General features: G+C 36.0%; 1 protein-coding gene across 1 annotated transcript in view; it reads right to left on the reverse strand.

Annotated features, from left to right (window-relative positions):
- The window catches only part of Ncbp3 (nuclear cap binding subunit 3), a 30,265-nt gene that overhangs the window by 7,229 nt on the left and 1,571 nt on the right, over window positions 1–21,465 (reverse strand). Inside the window, exons 2-9 of the mRNA XM_078042670.1 lie at window positions 20,642–20,707; window positions 18,241–18,346; window positions 7,666–7,791; window positions 5,340–5,468; window positions 5,040–5,116; window positions 3,801–3,909; window positions 1,355–1,454; window positions 954–1,057 (exon numbers count right to left, since the gene is read on the reverse strand). Of these exons, the coding sequence (XP_077898796.1) occupies window positions 954–1,057; window positions 1,355–1,454; window positions 3,801–3,909; window positions 5,040–5,116; window positions 5,340–5,468; window positions 7,666–7,791; window positions 18,241–18,346; window positions 20,642–20,707 (817 nt within the window). The remainder of the gene's footprint in view (window positions 1–953; window positions 1,058–1,354; window positions 1,455–3,800; window positions 3,910–5,039; window positions 5,117–5,339; window positions 5,469–7,665; window positions 7,792–18,240; window positions 18,347–20,641; window positions 20,708–21,465) is intronic.

Here is a 21,465-nt window from a genome sequence, read left to right on the forward strand (position 1 = left end):
TGCAGTGACTTCATAGTACACAACCACACCAATTACTGAAAGTCAATTATTAATTTTAAAGTTTGTGGAAAAATGCTTATAATAAGTGAATATAAAATATATATTTATAGAATTATAAATATTTATTATGAAAATAAACATGGGAAAAATATAAAATGAAATCAGTTGTTATATTAGGGACTAGAATTAGGGGCAATTTACTTTTTAATTTCTTTAGCATAAAGAGTGGATATCTTAACTGAAATTGGAAAAGTATAATAGAAAAATATACACATTATTAATACTCAGATTTCAAACTCATTAAGTAAAAATATATAGACTTCACCTCTTCCTATCCCATTCCAGTGATATAAGTGTACATGTTTTTCTATTTGTATGATGACTTGACTAGTTCTATAAACATGTAGAAGATTCCACACATTAAGTTCAAATAAAAACAAATCTTCATAAAACATTAAGAAAATGATTAATTTACTAAATAAGCATGAAGAAAAAAGAAAGAGAAAGACCCAAGTCATGATATCCCATTTTTCTGTGGTACTCTTGGGCACAAATCAATAAGCATAAAGCACTCAACATAACAGCCTATTTACATTATCAGAAAAGGAACAATAAAATCAGCCCATTTGATCAGATAATTTAAAAAATTATTTTTCATGCAGTTGTTGATATTAATAGTAGAAAAATTAGGTTTCTAAGAAAAGTTTTATTTAGCTTTTCTTATGTTACATTTGGCCTTTTTTGATAGAACAGTTTTATAAAATCATTTGACCTCTTTGCACGGGCAATTTAAAATTAATTGTGACATGACTTACTTTCCTATATGTTGGCAGAGGGTGAGGGCAAGGAAGAGAGGATGATAAAGTGTGGAACCTTAAAAGACTGTATTAAGAATAAAAATATGATTTCGAGAGCCAAACATGTGTCTACCCAAGAGCTGAGCAGGCAACTACCGGAATGTCGGTGTTTATATGACGTCAAGCCAACATCATCCCCAATCAGGGCTCTCTTCTTGATCACATCCCGCTGAATGCGACGGGAATGATATCTTCGCTTCCTGGAACATTGCCAAAATAAGCACATAATCAGAAATCAATAGGAAGGATTTTGAAAACTACTAATTCATTCCAACTGCACAATGACACAATAGTAGGTGCTGAAACAGATATTTTAAATGAAACAGCACAGCATTCTCGTATCATTTACCACAGTTAAGAAGCTTGAATTCTTTTTTCTCATCTTCCTTTTTCAGTCCACAAAGGGTTTTTACATTTCACTACAGAATACCAACTGAACAATTAAGAAAAGCTTAATTACTATATAAACTACTGTATTTTAAAGGTTTTGGACTCACCAAGAATTGCTAAGAATTCCTTTCATGCCTCCGTAATTTGGATTCCCATATTTCATGTAATACTGACTTCTTCTGGCTGCTCCAAGTTCCTTTTTGTCATCTAAAAATTAATTAAAACAGTTAGCTAGATATTCCTGGTCATGAAGGCAACGTTGAATGGTTTTTAAAAGTGCATGTTTTCCCGTAGCTTGGATCTGATCAGTGCAATCTCCCAAAAAAAAAAGGACAGAGCCCCTATAAACTATAAACATTTGCTCTCTGAGTGTTCACTAAGGCAATGCAAGTGTGGAGGAGGTGGAGTAAAATACACAGATGGCTGAGGTTAAGCTGCTGTTTAGGACTGACTAACTTGACAGAAGAAATACTACAAAAAATAAACAAGATACAAGATACAAGGTTCTAAGAGGCATGAGAGGTTTTTTTTTTAGAAGAGATAACACTTTTGTGGTCCTTAGAGGGATGATACTCATTTCTGAATGACAAACTCTCCAATAACACAGAACAAGGGTTAAAGAATAAAACAACATAATTTCACATTTTTTTAAATATTTATGTTTTAGTTATAGGCAGACACAATATCTTTAGATCTAACCCAGTGCCTCACTCGTGCTAGGCAAGCGCTCTACCTCTGATCCACAACCCCAGCCCATAATTTCACATATTGAATAAATCTTTTTTTTTCTAGCTTATTTTTATATTCCTCAAATTGACTTCAAGAAAACAAAATTGAGTACCAAACATTTCAAATATATTCAAAAAAACATTCAAATGAGTAAATGTGGAAAAGATCACATTTGTCACATTAAAATGCTAGTTAACAGGAAAGAAAGGTGGTTGGTCAAAGCAGTAATATAAAGGCCTTCAACAGCTGCTTGGGCACTCTCTGATTGCAAAGGACAAACAACACTGTAAATGTATCCAGTGCTACAGGAAAACGGGACATCAACTATCAGTATGTGTACCTCCCCTATATTATTCTCCAAAAGACCATGTGAACCAGCTCCCTGAAGAAATGGCTGATTTCAGATCTGGGAAGGTGAAGTACAAATTAAGTCTTGAAAAATAAGATGTTTTGTTGTATTGCAAGTAAGCAAGTGCTCAAAGAACTGTAGGAATATCAAAATACAGCTTGAAGGAGCTTTACTGGACCAAATCCAAGACAATTTGTGAAACAAAATGATGACAGCTATGGATTATGGCTTATTGAATAAAAATCCGAGTCTAAACTTATATGAGTAAATAAACAAATACATAAACAGGTAAAAAAGAAAGTTCTTCCCTAGAGTAGACTGCCAACTAATAAAGAAATAACCATTAATGGATGCTAAAGCTACTGCATGTAAGTGCAATAAGCAACAAGCTATTCATATAATCTCAAAGTGTCTGTCCACAACTGTTTTAATTACAAACAGAAAAATAGTTAACTTTACAGTTGGAAAAACAGGAAATCATTACCTTAACTAAGTAAATAATGTTAATATCTTTGAGAATGGGAAGAATAGCTTTCATGTACCTCCTCCTATACAACCCACTAAAAATGACACATAATCACTTCTGTAGTATTCTTGCCTCAAAATGATATGAATTTAATCAGAAGAAAATATTAAACATATCCAAACTGGGGGAAAGTCTATAAAATATTGAGCCCATATACTCTAAAAATTTCTCAGTCAAGGAAAACAAAGTGAAGGGGTAGTTCCAGATTAAGGGAGACTAAAAAGACAAATGACATACCTAAATACTCCATCTTGGAGTAGATCCTAGATCTGTGGGGTTAGGAAATCCATGAAGGACCTATTTTTGGAAGACCTGATGAAATCTAAACATGGACTATGGATTAGGTATTAAGTATGGTATTAAGTTAAATCTTCTGATTTTTGATAACTGTGCTTGTAGGTTAAGACAATGTCCTTATTCTTCAGAAATACATATTGAAGTATTTAGAGGTAAAGAGATGTTAATGCCAACTTGCTTTCAAATGATTAAAAGAACATATATGTGTATATATAAATATGTACATATACATACATATTTTCTAATTCCCACCAAAAATCATTGTGCAAAAAGTCTTATTAGAAAAGAATCAGAGCTGAAAGGCATATTAGTGATGTCACCAGGATGTTATTGCTATAATAAGCTAACAGGATAATTTTTTTAAAGTTTTCATAGTTCAGATAACTGGCTGAAAAGCACACGGGGCAAATCACTTTAACAGAAAATAACTTACGGTAGCCAGAATTCACCAACATACACAAACAGTTGATTTTCACTTTGAAAGTCAGAAATTCCTTTCAGCTTACAAACCATTTTTCATAAACACAGAATACCACAGTGTACAGGGAACCTTGAAATGACTTGATCTAACTTCTTTTCAAAAGAGAGAGATGTCACTCAATAATAAATCATTTTTGATTGAAGGTAAAAATGCCAAAAAAAATTATTTTACCTTTTGTAGCAAATCTCATGAATAACCTATTTCCTTTAGCAAGTTTGTTAGCTGGACGAAGATCATTTCTTAACAGAGACTCTTCTTCTACCTGAGACAATGTGTCCAACTTAAGAAAAATAAAGACCATTTTCAATGTAAAAATAAATCTTTTTTATATTTATTCAGTTGACAATTAACCAGTAAAAAAAAGCCTTCTACCTTTAATACCCATCAACCTGGCAGCCTAGCTCCTCTGCAGAATTTTAAAGTCAGAGGTTGTCTCTGACCATCCTGTTTAAAACAATAGTCTCCATCACTCTCTTTTCCTTTAATCATTATCTTTCTTCATAATACTTATTACCTTCATGTATGTGTGTATCTGTATTGTCGATCTTCCCCACTAACATGTAAGTTCCAAGAGGGTAAGAACTTTGTTTTGTTTGATGATGTACTCTATTACCAAGAATTTGGTACACCGTAGACATTTAAAATTTAAATATTTATAATAAATACACTCATATTTCTAATAATATAAAATCCATTAGGGAATATACCATTTCTTGCTTTTTCTTTTTTGTGGTGCTGGGGATGGAACTCACAGCTTCACACATACTAAGCAAGTACTCTACCATAGAGCTACAGCCCCAACCCTACTTTGCTTTTCCTTAATTTTATTTGTTAAATAACACTTCAAAATATTTCTCAGTAAAACCATATTTTTTCCAGTATGGGGAATTGAACTTAGGAGCACTCTACCAGCTATATCCCCAGCTCTTTCTAAATTTTACTTTGAGACCATGTCTTGCCAAGTTGACCAGGCTGACCTCAAACTTGGGATCTTCCTACCCCGACCTTCCAAGTAGCTAGGATTATAGGTGTGCACCACCATGCCCACTAAAACCATTTTCTTTCAGGAAGAAATATGAACACTATTCTAAGATCTCAAGATAAACTATTACAACCACATAAGTTAAAGGCCAAGAGTCTGGTGCACCCTCAGAAGGTTTCATGGTAAAAGCTAAATGAAGAACACAACAAAGTTTTTAAGAATTAAATTTAAAACAACAATAAGTAATTTTTTTTATTTTTTAAATTGTGAATAGATCTTTATTTTATTTATTTATATATGGTGGTGAGAATCGAACCCAGTGCCTCACACATGCCAGGCAAGAGCACTACCGCTGAGCCCCCGCCCCAGCCCCAATAAGTAATTTTTTTACAATAAAATCTTACAGGTATCTTTGCCCTATTACTAACCTCTACATCACTTGAGTTCTCATCTTCAACTTCTCCTTCTTCAGCCTCGTCATCATCTGAACTGTCTTCATGCTTGTCTAAAATGGAATGTAAAGGACAAGATGAACCTTAACATAACGCCATCTCATAGAACTTTTAAAGTCTAGTATTTTCTACTCATGTTTACTGCTGATTCCAAACAACATAGTTTATCTCAAAAACATGGGTTGATGATATACCATATGATATTTCACTTCCCAAGGACTGGACTATGTAAAGAACAGGACTTTCATGCCAAAGTTCCCTCCTTTGTGTTGTTACCTTTTTTACTTTTCTCAGATGACTTGTCTTCACTGGCATCCCTGCTTCTGATCTTATCCTGGGCTGGCAGAGAGCTCATATTGATAAGGGCTCGTGTAGCTGTCATTTCATCCAGCCAAACCACATTACCTAAAATAAAATGTTACAATGCATCCAAATGATTAAGTTACTTGAGATCAGATTCTGCATCATATTCATTGTTACAGCTTAATCTAGTTATAGACAGTCATCAGTAAATAAATATACATATCAGTTAATGAAAAGAAGTATAAAAGTAGTGAAAAAAATCTCTTTGATGGATTTAGCCTAAAGCTATATTCCCAAACTGGGTTCCACAAAATAATTATTAAATATTCCACGAAGAAGAATTCTGTATTTTAAAAATAGAATATGCCAAGTGTTAGTCAGTTTCTTTTTTTGAGATGAAATCTCACTGTTGCCCAGCCTACCCTCAAACTCCTGGGCTCAAGCAATCCTTCTCTATCAGTTCATAGTAGAGACTATAGGCACTGATCCAGCTAAATGTTAGCAATTTTTTTTTCTTTTTTTGGTGGTTCCAGGGATCGACCAGAGGGCCTTGTGCATATAAGGCAAGCACTCTACCAACTGAGCTATATCCCCAGTCCTGTTAGCAGTTCTTGATGATGATGATGATAACTGTCAAGTAAATTTGGATTATCTATTATACTATTGCCCCCTGTTATTCTTTATTATCTAGACATGCTAAGTGATGTTCCCCCATAATAAAGTGTGGGTAAGTAAGGTATCCATGGGATGTGTACCATGGAGATATGATAGCCACTTGGCTTTGCAGCAACTAATCTAATTTACCCCTTTAAGAAAGAAAATTAACCAAGAAAAAGGATTTGAAAAGTCATGTAGAATAAAGACCTCTTTAACTGTTTCAAATAGCACTTCTCAAAATTATGTTATCCCTATATCTTGGTTTGGGAAATTAAGGCCTAAAGACTTTCACTTATGTTAGGCTACAAAGCCTTGAGCAAACAATTTCCTTTATCTATTTTTCAGTTTCTGATGCACAATATGAGGTAGCTGAACTGAATAATTCCAAGGATCCCTTTAATTCTAATATCCTTAGCTATAGATTTAATGACTTAAATCAGAGTTTAGCAAACAATAACCCATGGGCTAAACCCAGCCCATCATCTGTCACCTTTTTTTTATAGTTGTAGATAGACACAATACCTTTCTTAAAATTTATTATTATGTGGTGCTGAGGATTGAACCCAGTGCCTCACACATGCTAGGCAAGCGCTATATCACTGAGCTACAACCCCAGCCCCATCATATGTACTTTTTATATTTGAACCATCTTTATTAAAGAATAATTAATGTACAATAAATACATACCCACTGCCCATTTTTGTAAAAAAAGTTCTATTGAAAAACAGCCAGGCTATGAGTTTTTATACTGTTTACAACTGCTTTCATGCTACCACAGCCGTTAACATATGTTACAGGGACCATATGGCTATAAAACCTTAACTATTTATAATCTGTTCCTTTCTAGAAAAAGGTTTACTGACCTTGAATTTGGATATTGAAAGTTAAGTAAAAAGAGAAAAGGAGGAAACCCTTGTCTCAGTCATGTTTCTTTCAATGAAAACACTGAATCAACACCTTTTAGCTGAGAAACTAGATGCCATCTAGGGCACTGCCTAGTAGGTCAGCCAGCTGGCAGCAAGTAAAGCCAGACTAGAAGTAAGCCAAGACAAGAAGCCAGTAAAGTAGTTACCAGAGGTCAAGTCAGACTTGGCATGGAAGGCAAGTTAAAAATTACATTTGGCTCCCAAGCCAACACACAGGTTAGGGTAGGTGATATTCCAGAAAACACAGTACAAGGCAAGTAAAGGTGAGACATCTGTCAGAGCATTCTCGTCTAGTTCTAGATCAGAAACACTGGAGCAAATTCAACCCTTTGAATAACTATGGCAAGTAGCAATGCCAAAGTTTCAAGCCTTAAAAACATAGCCCTGAAACTATGCAGCTGGATCCACCCCTTTGTTGGGAGACCATGGGAGAAAGAGAGGTCTTAATCAAGTATATAAGGCGCAGTTGGCAGTAATCAATCTGCTACAGCCTGGATTTCTATGAGTTGACTTGGAATACCCATGAAGTATGAGTTAACAGACTGGTTAAGGCATGCTGATTCTCATCGATGGGCAATATTTTTCTTCTAGGCTAAGGACAGAGGTTAGGCATAAACAAGGAGTTTGGGCCATAATCATTTACCATTTTAGACAGCAAGAATTCTTAATAATTCATTTTTAAAAGCATATTCAACAGAAAACTTGGGTGTACTTACAGGAGGTATCATCCAACCATTCAATGTGTGCTGGAGGATATTCTTTAAAATAGGAAAAGATATCCTGGGTACTCATTTCATCTACTCCACAAATGTAGATTGTCTCTAGTCTCACTTTGGGAATTGCTATAAAAATAAGACAGAAAAGATGACAGAATTTTCCCACCTGCAATCACACATTCCACTAGTACTATTTATAAAATTTTAGAAAAGAAATATGCTGAAAGAAAGATGTTCAAAAGAACACAAGATGGTAAACTAAAATGTTTTAATTTTTATCAATGAACACCAGCATTAAACAAATGATTTAATTCAGAAAAGGGATATTAGGCTCAGAATATGATGTTAGTAAAGCACATGATACCTATCCCCACATTAACCCGCAGGAAAGCAATACTAAATTCAAAAGGATTATTCTATACTTGACAATCTGATTCTAAAAGTTTTAAGTACATGTCAAAGAGAGATGTACAATAGTGGAGATAATCATGAAGGATAAGAAATTGCTGCTGAATATATAAAAACACAAAACTAAAATAATTATAGAGCGAAATCAGATGCAGTGGTGCATGCCTGTAACAGGTGACTAGGGAGGCTGAGGCAGGAGGATTGCTAGTTCAAAGTCAGCCTCAGAAATGGGAGTTCATAACTCACTTGAAACTATTGTTCGAAGTATGATATGTCAAGAGCTTTGTAATGTTGTGAACAACCAATAAAAAAAAAAAATTAAAAAAATAAAAAAATTAAAAAAAAAAAAAAAAAGTCAGCCTCAGTAACTTAGCGAGGCCCTAAGCAACTCTGCAAGACCCTGTCTCAAAATAAAACATAAAAAGGCTGGAGACATGGCTCAGTGGCAAAGAGCTCCTGCAGTTAAATACCCAATACCAAAAAAAAAAAAAAAAGAAAGAAAGAAAAGAAAAAAAAATTTTATGGCATGAAACTAGAAAAAAGAAATCCTCAAGTCCTTAAGAAAATGACACTCCAAAATAAAAATGGGCAAAGGACATAAACAGGCAATTTATACAAAAGAAACTACAAAAGGCCAATAAACATGTGAAGAAATGGGCTAACCTTTCTGTTAACCAGGAAAGTTCACATTAAAAAGAAGATACCAATTTTCACTGAACAGATTTTATGCATTTTGGTATAAAGTGTTGGCAGTGGGTGGGGAGTTACTCCCCTTGCCAGTGGGAGTGTGGAACTGGCACAGCCACTCTGAAGGACAAACAGGGATGTAATTTAGCACACACCCCTAGAAACTCTAGTCCTATCTACCTTAACACACAGACTCACAAAATAGCTCACACAAAGATGTTTAGGGCAGCACTATTTCTAACAATTAAGTAGCTGCAAGAGTAACAAATTGTGGTTTATCTATATTAAATAAAGCACAGTTTATCCATATTATAGAATATAATACAGTTAAAAAAAAAAACAATGAGAGCTGGGTATGGTGGTAGACACCTGTAATCTCAGCTACTTGGGAGGTTAGGGCAGGATGATTATGAGTTTAAAGAGAGACTGGGCAACTCAAATTGTCTCAAAAGAGGGGAAAAAAAAAGCTGGGAATATAGCCTCAGTAGTAGAGCACTTGCCTACTTGTTTAGCTTGCATAAGGCCCTAGGTTCAATCTCCAACAAAGAAAAAAGAAAAAAAAAGTTGTAGAAAATTAAACAACCATCCACTCTCGAGATAAATATATTTGTATACACAAATACCTAGAAAAAAGCCTGGTATGAGTCTCACTATACTGATAATAGTTGATACTTCTGAGGAGGGAGAAAGATTGATAGCTGTGATCAAAAAGGAAAGTTAGCCTCATCAGAATTCTGTTATGTTTACACAAAATACTTCTAAGTACATTATATCATTTAATCTATTTAATTTCAAAATATATATAAACATATCATAAAAATTTAAAATACCTATATGTCTACTTCATAATTTTAAGCTTAATTTCTAAAAGATCAGACAAGTAAAACATTTCGTATAAAATGGGGGCCCCTGTAATCGTTCCACATCCCTCTCTCCCTTCCTGCACTGCACATATTAATGGTTGCTAAGTGATGTTTAAAAAAAATTATATATATTTACATTTAAATCAGGTTCAATATCTCTCTCCTCAAATATGTACGATTTCTTTACGGTGAAAACATTCAAAAATCTTTTCTTATAGATTTTTGAAAGATACAGTATATAACTGTTATATATATATTCACTCTAAGGCTGAGGATGTAGCCCACTGAAGATAGAGCACATTCCTAGTATATAAGAGGCCCTGGGTTCAATCACCAGCACCACAAACAGACACATAAAATCATAGCTTCTTACTCCTAACTGTAACTTAGTCCCCTCTGACCAGACTTTTCCCATCCCTCTCTCTTCCCAGTCTCTGATAACTGTGAGTTCAACTTTTTCAGTCTCTGAGTTAAGATAATGCTGTCCTTGTTTTTCTGTGCCAGGCCTAACATAATGATCCATACATGTTGTCACAAATGATAGGATTTCATTCTTTTTTTAATAGCTGAATAATATTTCAGTTTAGGGACTGGGGTGTTGTAGCCAGTGGCATAGCACTTGCCTAGCATGTGGGAGGTACTAGGTTGGATACTTAGAAACATATCAAAATAAACAAATAAAATAAAGGTATTCTGTTCATCTACAACTACAAAAAAAAAAAAATTCCAGTGTATATATATATGTACCACACTTTCTTTATCAATTCATCAGATGATGGACACTTAGTTTGATTCCATATCTTGGCAACTACACATAGTACTGCAAAAAACATGGGAGTGCAGATGTCTCTTTGACATACCAACTTCATTTCCTTTGACTGTATATACACACACACACACACACACACACACACACAGTAGTGAGACTGCTGGATCATATGGTAATTCTATTTTTAATTTTTTGAGGAACCTTTGGTTGTTTTCCCTAATGGCTGTATTAGGGCTTGGTTTATAACTCACGGATAGAATACTTACCTAGCATGTGTGAGGCCTGAGTTCAATCTTCAGCACCGTAGGGGGAGTGGGGATGACTCTAACATAATGGCTGAACTAATTCACATTCCCACCAACACTATGCAGAGGTTCCTCCTTCTCCACATTCTCATCAACACTTGTTATCAACTCAAAATAGATTGAAGATTTAAAATGAAAGACATGGGGCTGGGGATGTGGCTCAAGCGGTAGTGCGCTCGCCTGGCATGCGTGCAGCCCAGGTTTGATCCTCAACACCACATACCAACAAAGATGTTGTGTCCGCCGAGAACTAAAAAATAAATATTAAAAAAAATTCTCTCTCTCTCTCTTAAAAAGAATCACTAAAAAAAATAAATAAATAAAATGAAAGACATGAAACAACTAAAAGAAAACACAGGGAAGCACTTCAGGATGCTAGAACAGGTAAAGATTTTCTGGACAAGACTCCCAAAACAGGGGATATAAAAGCTAAAATATATAAATGGGATTACATCAAACTAAAAAGCTTCTGCACAGCAAAGGAAACAATCGGCAGAGTAAAGAGACAATCTACAGAATGGGAAAAATTATTGGCAAACTAAAAAGGTTGTTATCCAGAATATACAAGGAGGGCCAGGCGAGGTACAATGGTGCACACCTGTAATCCCAGCAGCTTGGGGGGCTGAGGCGGGAGGATTGAAAGTTCAAAACCAGCCTCAGCAAAAAGTGAGGTGCTAAGCAACTCAGTGAGACCCTGTCTCTAAATAAATATAAAATCGGGCTGGGGATGTGGTTCAGTGATCAAGTGCCCCTGAGTTCAATCCCTGGTACCCCCCACGCCCAACAAAAAAAAAAGAGAGAGAGAGAAAAACAGAATATAAAAGGAACTACAAAAACTCAATGGCAAAAAAAAAAAAAATTACAAAGTGCACAACAGATCTAAATAGACATTTTTCAAAAGACAAATGGCCAGCACGTATGAAAAAAATGTTCAAAACCACTAATTATCAGAAAAATGCAAATCAAAACCACAATGAGGGGCTGGGGTTGTGGCTCAGAGGTAGAGCGTTCACCTACCATGCATGAGGCACTGAGTTTGATCCTCAGCACCACATAAAAATAAAATAAAGATGTTGTGTCCACCAAAAACTAAAAAATAAATATTTAAGAAAAAAAAAAAAAGAATGGCTATTTCAGAAGGAAAAAAAAGAAAAAAAATGGAATGGCTATTACCAAATACTTTTTATATGCAATATATTACTTTTACTTAAAGTTAAAATACTTATGAATACTTATAAATACAAAAAAATTTAATGTTTGTTTTGTCATTTTATTCTGAAGAATAAGAAATGTGTTTAGCCAGGCATGGTGGTGCACACCTGTAATCTCATTAGCTCGGGAGGCTGAAACAGGAGGATCACAGGTTTGAAGCCAGGCTCAGCAAACTAGTGAGGCTCTCAGTAACCTAGTGAGACTCTGTCTCAAAATAAAAAATAAAAAGAGCTGGGGATGTTGCTCAGTGGTTAAGTATCCTTGGGTTCAATCCCTGGTACTAAATGAAAGAGAGAGAGATACAGGTTTAATGAGTACCCATGTAGGTATGACTAAATCGGGTGAGGGGTTTTTGGATTTTTTTTTTTTTTGGTACTGAGGATTGAGCCCAGGGCCCAGGCCTTTTTATTTTTTTTTTTTATTTTATTTTGAGATGGTCTTGCTGAGGTGCTGAGGTTGGCCTCAAACTCACAATTCTCTTGTTTTCAGCCTCCTAAATTGCTGGGATCACTGGTGTACAACACCATGCCCAGCTCAAGAGAGTACTTTCTTGACAGTCCAGATACATGAAGACATAGACACCCTAAAGATTTATGAACTCCAGCATGTCCTCATTGGAGTCCAGCAGTGCAAGAATGAATAGAAACCCAAATACACATAGGAAACAAGGGCTGATTTTGCCCAGGTAGACTCCTCGGTTCCTTGAGCAGAAAACTATAATTTGGGAAGAAAAAGAGCCTTTGAGAAGTCAAGAGATGGTTCCACAGATGGTAAGGAAAAACAGGAGGGCACCCAGTGATAGGAAAGGAAACACACTGAAAATTAGGGGAAAAAAAATTTCAGGTAGGAGACTTGGTGAACTTATAAAAAGTGACTTCACTTTAAATGATACATCCAGAGGAGGAAAAAAAAAAATGACAAAATATTTAAGTACAAAAGAATGTAAAGAACAAAACTTCTGTCACATACAGAATAAATAAATGTTTTTAATATTTTAAAAAAGAACAAAACCTCTGGACACATACGTTTACTTTTTTTTTTTTTTAAAGAGAGAGTGGAGAGAGAGAGAGAAAGAGAGAATTTTTAATATTCATTTTTTAGTTTTTGGCGGACACAACATCTTTGTATGTGGTGCTGAGAATCGAACCCGGGCCGCACGCATGCCAGGCAAGCGCGCTACCGCTTGAGCCACATCCCCAGCCCCAACGTTTACTTTTATTCAGACAGAATGGTATACATATCAAGAATTGACCCATGGACAATTATGTTCCAAAGAAGTAGGTAAGGAGTAAGGGGCGAGCAAAAGCATTATCAATGCAGAGACAGGTCTCAAAATTAGCTCGTGGGAAAAAAAATATATTCTTAAAAGAGAACCAAATTGGCAGTGGCAAGATCCACTATAAATGGGAATTTTATTAAAAATCAAGATTGCCAAAAAAGAAGGCCTTTACCCTGCTAACAGTGTCACCACGCAAAATAAATCAAAGCAACAAAACAGGCTGCTAGGCTTATTGCCCAATCAATCAGAAAGGGCTAAGTATTGAGGGGGGAAATGAACAGATGCACGAAGGGATGAGATCTGAACATTTACTATGTGTCAAGTACAAACCAGGTGTTAAGGGTATTACTTTAAATGTTCTAACAGGGAAAGTTTCTTTATATACTAATATAAATATTTTTATATTCTATTACCCTAACAAATAATGGGGTAATAGTATATAAAACTCAAAGTCTTTGGAGAATAAGTTATCAATTCTAAGGCCTCAAATCAGAATTATCCAAGAAGTCAAAAGTCATTAAATCCAACAATTCAACATGAAAGATGGTCCCAAGGAAAGAGAAAGCAGCAAAACTTAGGTGAAAAGAACACATATGGGAAATGGATAAAGGGTAAATTATGATGACAAAGAGAACAAGAACAGTACAATCTGAGAGACTGATGTCACACTATACAGCAATACAGAAAACACTGAGGATAAACCGTCAAGTGAAAATGAAAAAAGCAGTATGACAAAAAAGGAAAAAAAGTCCATGCCCAAAATAAGATTTAAAAGTAAATACACAAAATGCTGGCAATGAATGAGAGTACAACTGCGACCACTTTCCTTCCTATTCTTTCTAAATTTTCTTTGGTGAGTATGAATTGCTTATAAAATACCTAATGAAGAAAAGGTTGTAGTCCAAAGTGAACAGGTTCATTAAAAGTGCTGGTGACTGGGCTGGGATTATGGCTCAGTGGTAAAGCACTTGCCTCGAATGTGTGAAACACTGGGTTTGATTCTCAGCACCACATATAAATAAATGAATAAAATAAAAGTCCATCAACATCTAAAAAAATATTTTTAAAAAAGTGCTGATGACTTTCTTTTTTTTTAAGTGTTTAGAGAAATACTGCTCTGGGAAGATGATGCAAGAAAAAAGGCAGAACTGTTGACTTATTCTACTATTCTACTAATCAATAGAACAGCTATCATTAAATAAGCGTCAAAACCTAAGACAGAAAACAATAGCATAAGAATTAATTTTAATAGATTTAAACCACCCAATCCAGAATTTTATCCCAATGTACTGACTTAAACATGGAGTTGTGGGGCTAGGATTGTGGCTCAGCGGTAGAGCGCTCGTCTAGCACGGGTGGGACCTGAGTTTGATCCTCAGCACCACATAAAAATAAAGGCAATGTGTTGTGTCCATCTACACCTAGAAAAATATACATTAAAACAAACAAACAAAAAAAAACATGGAGTTGTGATTTAGGACAGAAGTACCTGAAATCCTTTAGAAGGACTAATCCTGTACCAATTCCTCCTAAGAGGAAAGAAAAATTTCCAAAACTACAGATTGGAAAGCTTATCAGTCTCTGAAATTTAAAAGAAAGTCACTTATTAGATAAATCTATGATTCTTTAAGAAACTAAGTCTTTCTCAAAGGAAATGACATGAAAGAAGAAAGTCACACTAACCTCATTTCTTTTTTTTAACAGGTTTACTAGGTCAAGAAATTCAAAGAATATAAAAGACCGTGTTTCATCTTGAGTTCATTAAGACATATAATCCAGTTCTTCCTGACAATAAAATGAAATGTGGGCCTGACGATAACAAAGAAAGACTTATAATTAGCCCATTTATGATTCATGGCATGATACAGGAATATACTATTCAACATTCTCTGATAACTTGATGAGAAACAGAAGCCAAACATATTACGGTGAAGAGGACACACAAGAGTAGCTAAAAAGGTGAAATTAGAGTTAAAATGAAAATAGCCTAAAAGTGGAAGCTTGAAATCAACAAGATGTAATTTAACAGGAATAAATTAAAAAATAATTTTTAAAGTGTCTCATGCACAATATGAGAAAGATTATTTTGCTTGGAAAATTTCTAAGTGAAGACCTGAGTACTTGGATCACAAGTACAATACTATGAATTAGCTGGACAGAGATGAAAGGTAGCAATAATTCTGCCACCTTCCATGTACCCAACCACACCTGCAATCTGTATCTTATCTATCCGACAAGATGTTAAGGAAGACATTTTTTTTTTTTTAAAAGAGAGAGTAAGAGAGGAGAGAGAGAGAGAGAGAAAGAATTTTTAATATTTATTTTTTTTAGTTCTCGGCGGACACAACATCTTTGTTGGTATGTGGTGCTGAGGATCGAACCCGGGCCGCACGCATGCCAGACGAGCACGCTACCGCTTGAGCCACATCCCCAGCCCCAAGGAAGACATTTAGAAGCTGAAAAAAGTAGGAAAGGAAGACCAGAAAGCCATGCCACATAAAGGAAGTCCAGGGAAGAGGCAGTAAGCTTTCCATCACCTGAAGGGTTATTATGTGAAGGAAGAAAGGACTTAACAGTGTTGTTCTAAGAGTCACACAGCAACCCTCAAGACAAAATTTCCTAGAAAGTAATACTCAACATGAGGAAGTGTTCAAAGAGAGAGCTGTCTGCCTCATTACTTGATATTCAGGCAGAGGCCAAAGTACCAGTAGGAACTTTGCCAAAAAGCCTGCAGTGGCCAGCAAGAGGTTGGTCTAGATGACCTCTAAGGTCCTTCCAATCCTCCAACCATGAGAACTTTGATCTTGGAGATAGGGAGACCAAAGCTGTTCAACACCTAGCCATTCAAAAGTAGCAAGTCACTTTTTTTTTTTGCAGGGGGCGGAAAGGGGGGGAGTACTGAGGATTGAACCCAGGGGCACTTAACCACTAAACCATATCCCCATATCCTCAGCCCCTTTTAGTTTCTATTTAGAGACAGGGTCTTGCTAAGTTGCTTAGGACCTCACTAAGTTACTAAGGCCAGCCTCAAACTTGTGATCCTCCTGCTTCAGCTTCCTAAGTCACTGGGATTATAGACATGTGTCACCACATCCCGCTAACAAGTTATTTTTGAGGCAGAATAGTCCCAATTGCATCCCTGAAGCTGGCAGAGTGATTAGGACTACATGCTTCTATTAAATCAGCTTTCAGTCCCAGCCTTGCTACTTACCTAGCTGTGGGACTTTGGGCAAGCTTCTCAACCTCATAGCACCTTAGTTTTCTCATAAGTAAAATGGAAATGATAAATACCTTCCCCTCAGAGGACTCCTAAAAGTAAGTTATCCACATATTAGAGTAAATGGAACACAGTAAGCATTTAACAAACAGTATCTTTTATTATTTTTGCTAACACTAATAAAGAAATAATTTTGATGCCTAATATGGCTATAGAGGAGTTAGGATACTTAATCCAACTTCCCCACTCTCCCAAGAGGCTGGGTTACTTAAATGACTGCTTAGAAGAGAGAGAATGCCAGATAATGATGATAACTAACATTTACTGAATACCTACTATTTGCCAGGTCCTCTCTAAAAACTGCAACTTAGTGGCCAAAGCAACTTAGCAAGACCCTATCTCAAAATAAAAAATCAAAAGGATTGGGGATATATCTCAGTATGGTAAAGTGTTCCTGGGTTCAGGGGCTGGGGATGTGGCTCAAGCGGTAGCGCGCTTGCCTGGCATGCGTGCGGCCCGGGTTCGATCCTCAGCACCACATACAAAGATGTTGTGTCTGCCGATAACTAAAAAATAAATATTAAAATTCTCTCTCTCTCTCCCCCTCTCTTAAAAAAAATAAAATAAAATAAATAAAGTGTTCCTGGGTTCAATCCCCAGCAACAAAATATAAAATAAGATATTCCTCATAGGGTTGCTGTGAGAAACAAATAAAAAATAAATATGTAAATAATAAATATGGTAAGAAAGCTAAGCTCCCAAAAAAGAATAGTATTTATTCTTTCATTCACTCATTTACTGGGCTTTTGCTTTTATTAATAACATAAGGCTTGGGGCTGGGGATGTGGCTCAAGCGGTAGCGCACTCGCCTGGCATGTGTGCGGCCCGGGTTCGATCCTCAGCACCACATACCAACAAAGATGTTGTGTCCGGCGAGAACTAAAAAATAAATATTAAAAATTCTCTCTCTCTCTCTCTCTCCTCTCTCACTCTCTTTAAAAAAAAAAAATAATAATAACATAAGGCTGAAGAAACTTACACAGCACAGCACAGACCTTCAATAGGCATCCAGAGGGCTGCCTTCTGAGCCCTTTGTAAACACAAATTTGCAACTCAACAGAGGGAGACCTTTTACATTCACGATTTTATATTAGAGTAGAATAATAAATAAGGATGTAGACTCATTTAAACGGAATAATTTTCCCTTTTATTTATAAATTACTTTGGTAAGACTGGGCAGATTACCATACATGATAAGTCAAGGTGAGTTCTGGGGAGCAAAATACCCCAATAAAACACAAAAATAAAATGAAATAATGAGTTCAACTATAGGAGCAGGTTTAAAATCCAGAGCAGGATTAGTTTTGCTCTGACAACAGGATATTAATGTGTGGTTTGTATTTTCTACATATTTATTATCAATGAAAGTATTAACAGCTTTCTCCCACCAGTCCCTACATTGCTCCAATTCCAGAAAAAGGTCCCATTGTGATACTTTTCCACTACATTTAAAAGCAACCTTTATGACAAAAGCAGAAAATGAGCAATGGTCCATAGAAGCATAGGTTCTCATCTCATCTCTGCATTTAACTATTCTTTCTCTAGGCCGCTTTAAGGAAGATAATCTTTTTCCACCTCTAACATCTGAGACATAGTTGACAGCATCTCAATTTTTAACAGGTAACCTTAGAATGGAAGATTTCACAAGTTCCTTCTGTTGGGAGTACTGGGGTGAGAAAAGGACATACAAGACAAAGCCAAAAGCATGAGGCAATGTCAGGGAAAAGCCACTCTCTAGAAGAACGTGAAAAAATTGCCCCCAAAACACCCTGTACCTTTTTTCATCATGTCTCGGTCCAAGGCTACATTTCTTTGGGCAAGATTTACTTCTGATCGGAAATGAAAGCGCTTAGCTCGCTGTTCTTTTTTTTCAATGGCTTCCTAGAAAGTCCAGAAAAAAAAAATCAAAGAGGTAAAGCATAGAAACAGAAAGTTAAATCACAAATACATGATGCATCAATGACAACTCTAAAATAAATCAGAAGAAATAAGCAACACTGCACATTGAATGAGTTTTGCAAAAATCAGATATTCGCATTTAGAGGGTATAAAGTAATACTGTTATAATTTATAATCACCTCCATCCTAACACAGTTGATTACTATGCCTGGGACATAGTAAGAAATCAATGACTATATGTTTATGAAGTTTCATCTATTATTGGCAATCCCTCCAACAAATTACAATTAAACAATCTGAACGTTTCAATTTTCCAGCTGCAGAAACTGAGGCATAAATGAGTAAAAAAAAAAAAAAAAAAAAAAAATTGCTGGATGTACTTTTTCTAGCTAAGGGGACAGATCTTCTAAATCCAATGCTATTTTTAAGAGCACTCCCTGCCACCACTTCACATTTTATGTGGGCACAGTAATCACACCTATCACCCTCTTTCACATTATGTCTGCCTGAAAAGTCCACTCCCTAAAGCTAGTTTCCTGTTTAAAAATAACACTGAAGCAAAGAAACTCCTCTATTCCATCCTTCAGTCCACAGAATTGCTTGTTTTCATTTTTAAGTGACAATAAGCACTGATGCTTTACTGAAAAAATAATCAGCTTTGTAAGTGTCTTAAAAGAGCTAAAATAGGGGCTGGGGATGTGGCTCAAGCGGTAGCGCGCTCGCCTGGCATGCGTGCGGCCCGGGTTCGATCCTCAGCACCACATACAAAGATGTTGTGTCCGCCGAGAAATTTAAAAAAAATAAATATTAAAAAAAATTTAAAAAAAAAAAAAAAAAGGAGCTAAAATAATCCAGGTCCAACTGTGGCTGGCTCTTGGGAACCCTTCATTAATTGTATATTGACTTTGTCACACTAATTGAAGGTCTGACTATAGAAAGCTTATGAGGATTGGTAAAGCAGCAACACTTTTGTTATTTCTCAATAGTTATGCTAATTCTTTTCACTGAAGTCTTCCTATTACAAACAACAATCTACTTTCCTTTAGTAACAATTTAGATACTAACTCTGGGACTTCTACTCTTTCCCCATATACCTGTATCATATAATGGCAAATGATGTAGAATTAAGAACAGTCTGCTTCTTTCTCAAGCATAGTAAGAAAACACTTTCACTTTATGTATTATTATTTGGGGTGGGGGGGTGCTAGAAATTGAACCCAGAGCTTTGTATTAGGCACGCACTCTACCACTTAATTATTTTTGTTTGGAGTTTTTTTTTTTTTTTAGTTCTGGGGATTGACCTCAGGGGCATTCAATCACTGAACCACATTACCAGTCTTTTTTTTTTTTTTTTTTTTGTATTTTATTTAGAGACAGGGTCTCACTGAGTTACTTAGTGCTTCACTTTTGCAGAAGCTGGCTTTGAACTCAAGATCCTCCTGCCTCAGCCTCCTGAGCTACTGGGATTACAAGTGTGTACCACTGTGCCCAGCTCTACCACTTAGTTTTAATCCAAGCCCTTCACTTCGTCTATTTTCTTGTCTGTCCAGAAAATGATTAGTTCTTTCTTTTGGTCTTTAAGTAATCTAAGACAGAAAGAGGCTAGAATAGCCTGAGATTATACAGGGAAGAAGATACAAAAATCAGGAGACTCAGAGCAAAACCTGACAAGGGGCACCCTCTGGAAGCCTAAGCATGCTCTCTTTCTCAATTAGGGTCTTATTACAAACATCTGTGGTAAATCTTTGCTCTCAAGTACTGAGAATAATTTAGTTGATTTAATCTTCAAAGTTTAGACAGGTACACAATTAGGAAACTATTTTTCTAAGTTTGCAACCAGTGAGGAGTAAAAACATTTACTGAGGGCCTATTATGTGCTAGGTGCTCACAGGTCTCTGATGGGTGGAGCCCTCAGGAAACAAAACACATTTTATCAGAATGGACATAGCATCAAAAATAGTGTGTGTCCACCCTCACAAAAAAATATAAATAAGTAAATAAATCCCAGTGCAGCACTCTTTCTTGGAAATGATTAAACTCAGAAATCCAGATATAGTGATTTCATCTTTTTGTGGATGCAAGAATACACAAATGCTGCCTGAATGTTTCAGGATTCATGAAGACACCATTGCATAACAAGAAATTTAAAAATTTAATCCAGCAACAAATGAAAAAAAGGGGATAAGAATATTTACTGTTCTACAAAAGTCCTAGGGACCAAGTTCATTAAATTTACTCATTTGTCAAACTGAATAAATAAATCATGGTCTGTCTCACCTTGGAGGTAACATCAATTCCGGTGATGAAGCTGCCAGCCTTATTTTCATATCTTCTGCTTGTGTCCTAACACAAAGAGGAAGGGTGAGAAATTCTGAAAGTAATGGAGGAAAAATCCATGATAAAAGGCAGCCTAACAACTGCTTCTTTTTGAAAAGTCATTCTTTTCAGCAACCTTTCCCTAAACCCTGACAACCCCTTATTAAGAAGACAATCCCCTGACTCCACAGTAGTAATCAACCACTCTTAATAAGAAGTATTTTCTAGATCAGAGCCTGTTCAAAATCTCAAGTACCTTTATCAATTGAAAGTACATATGTAAATGAAAATCTAAAGGCTTTTGTGAAAAATGTTAAAGATGAGATAGAGTCACTAAACTCCTCACCCTAGACAGGACAGATTTTCCACACTAGGCCACCAGGTGGAGCACAAACCTCCACCAAAATGTAGAAAACCCAACCTTCACTTAAAACTCCTGGGAAAACACACACTGCAATGAAAGGATGGGGTAAGTCTCAAGGGTGACTTTCACTAATTACATTATATGGTACAACTTTGACTTGTCTAGGCCTTTTCCGTGATATATGCCTATCTCCTAACCTCTTTTTCTGTTCTCCCCTTTGTGCTACAGAAGTTAACATTTCCCCAAGAAAGCAATCTTGTTCCTATCTCAGACCCTTTGTGTTTGCTGTTGCCCCTGTTAGGAATGTTCACTTCCACTGTGCACATGATTGGCCCCTTTTTGTCATGTAGGGTTCGGCTTAATTGTCACTGTCTCAGTGGACTTCCCTGACCATCTTATCACATTCTGCTTTATGTTCTGC

Source organism: Ictidomys tridecemlineatus, chromosome 3 (genome assembly GCF_052094955.1).
Source record: "Ictidomys tridecemlineatus isolate mIctTri1 chromosome 3, mIctTri1.hap1, whole genome shotgun sequence".
Taxonomy (NCBI): Eukaryota; Metazoa; Chordata; class Mammalia; order Rodentia; family Sciuridae; genus Ictidomys; species Ictidomys tridecemlineatus.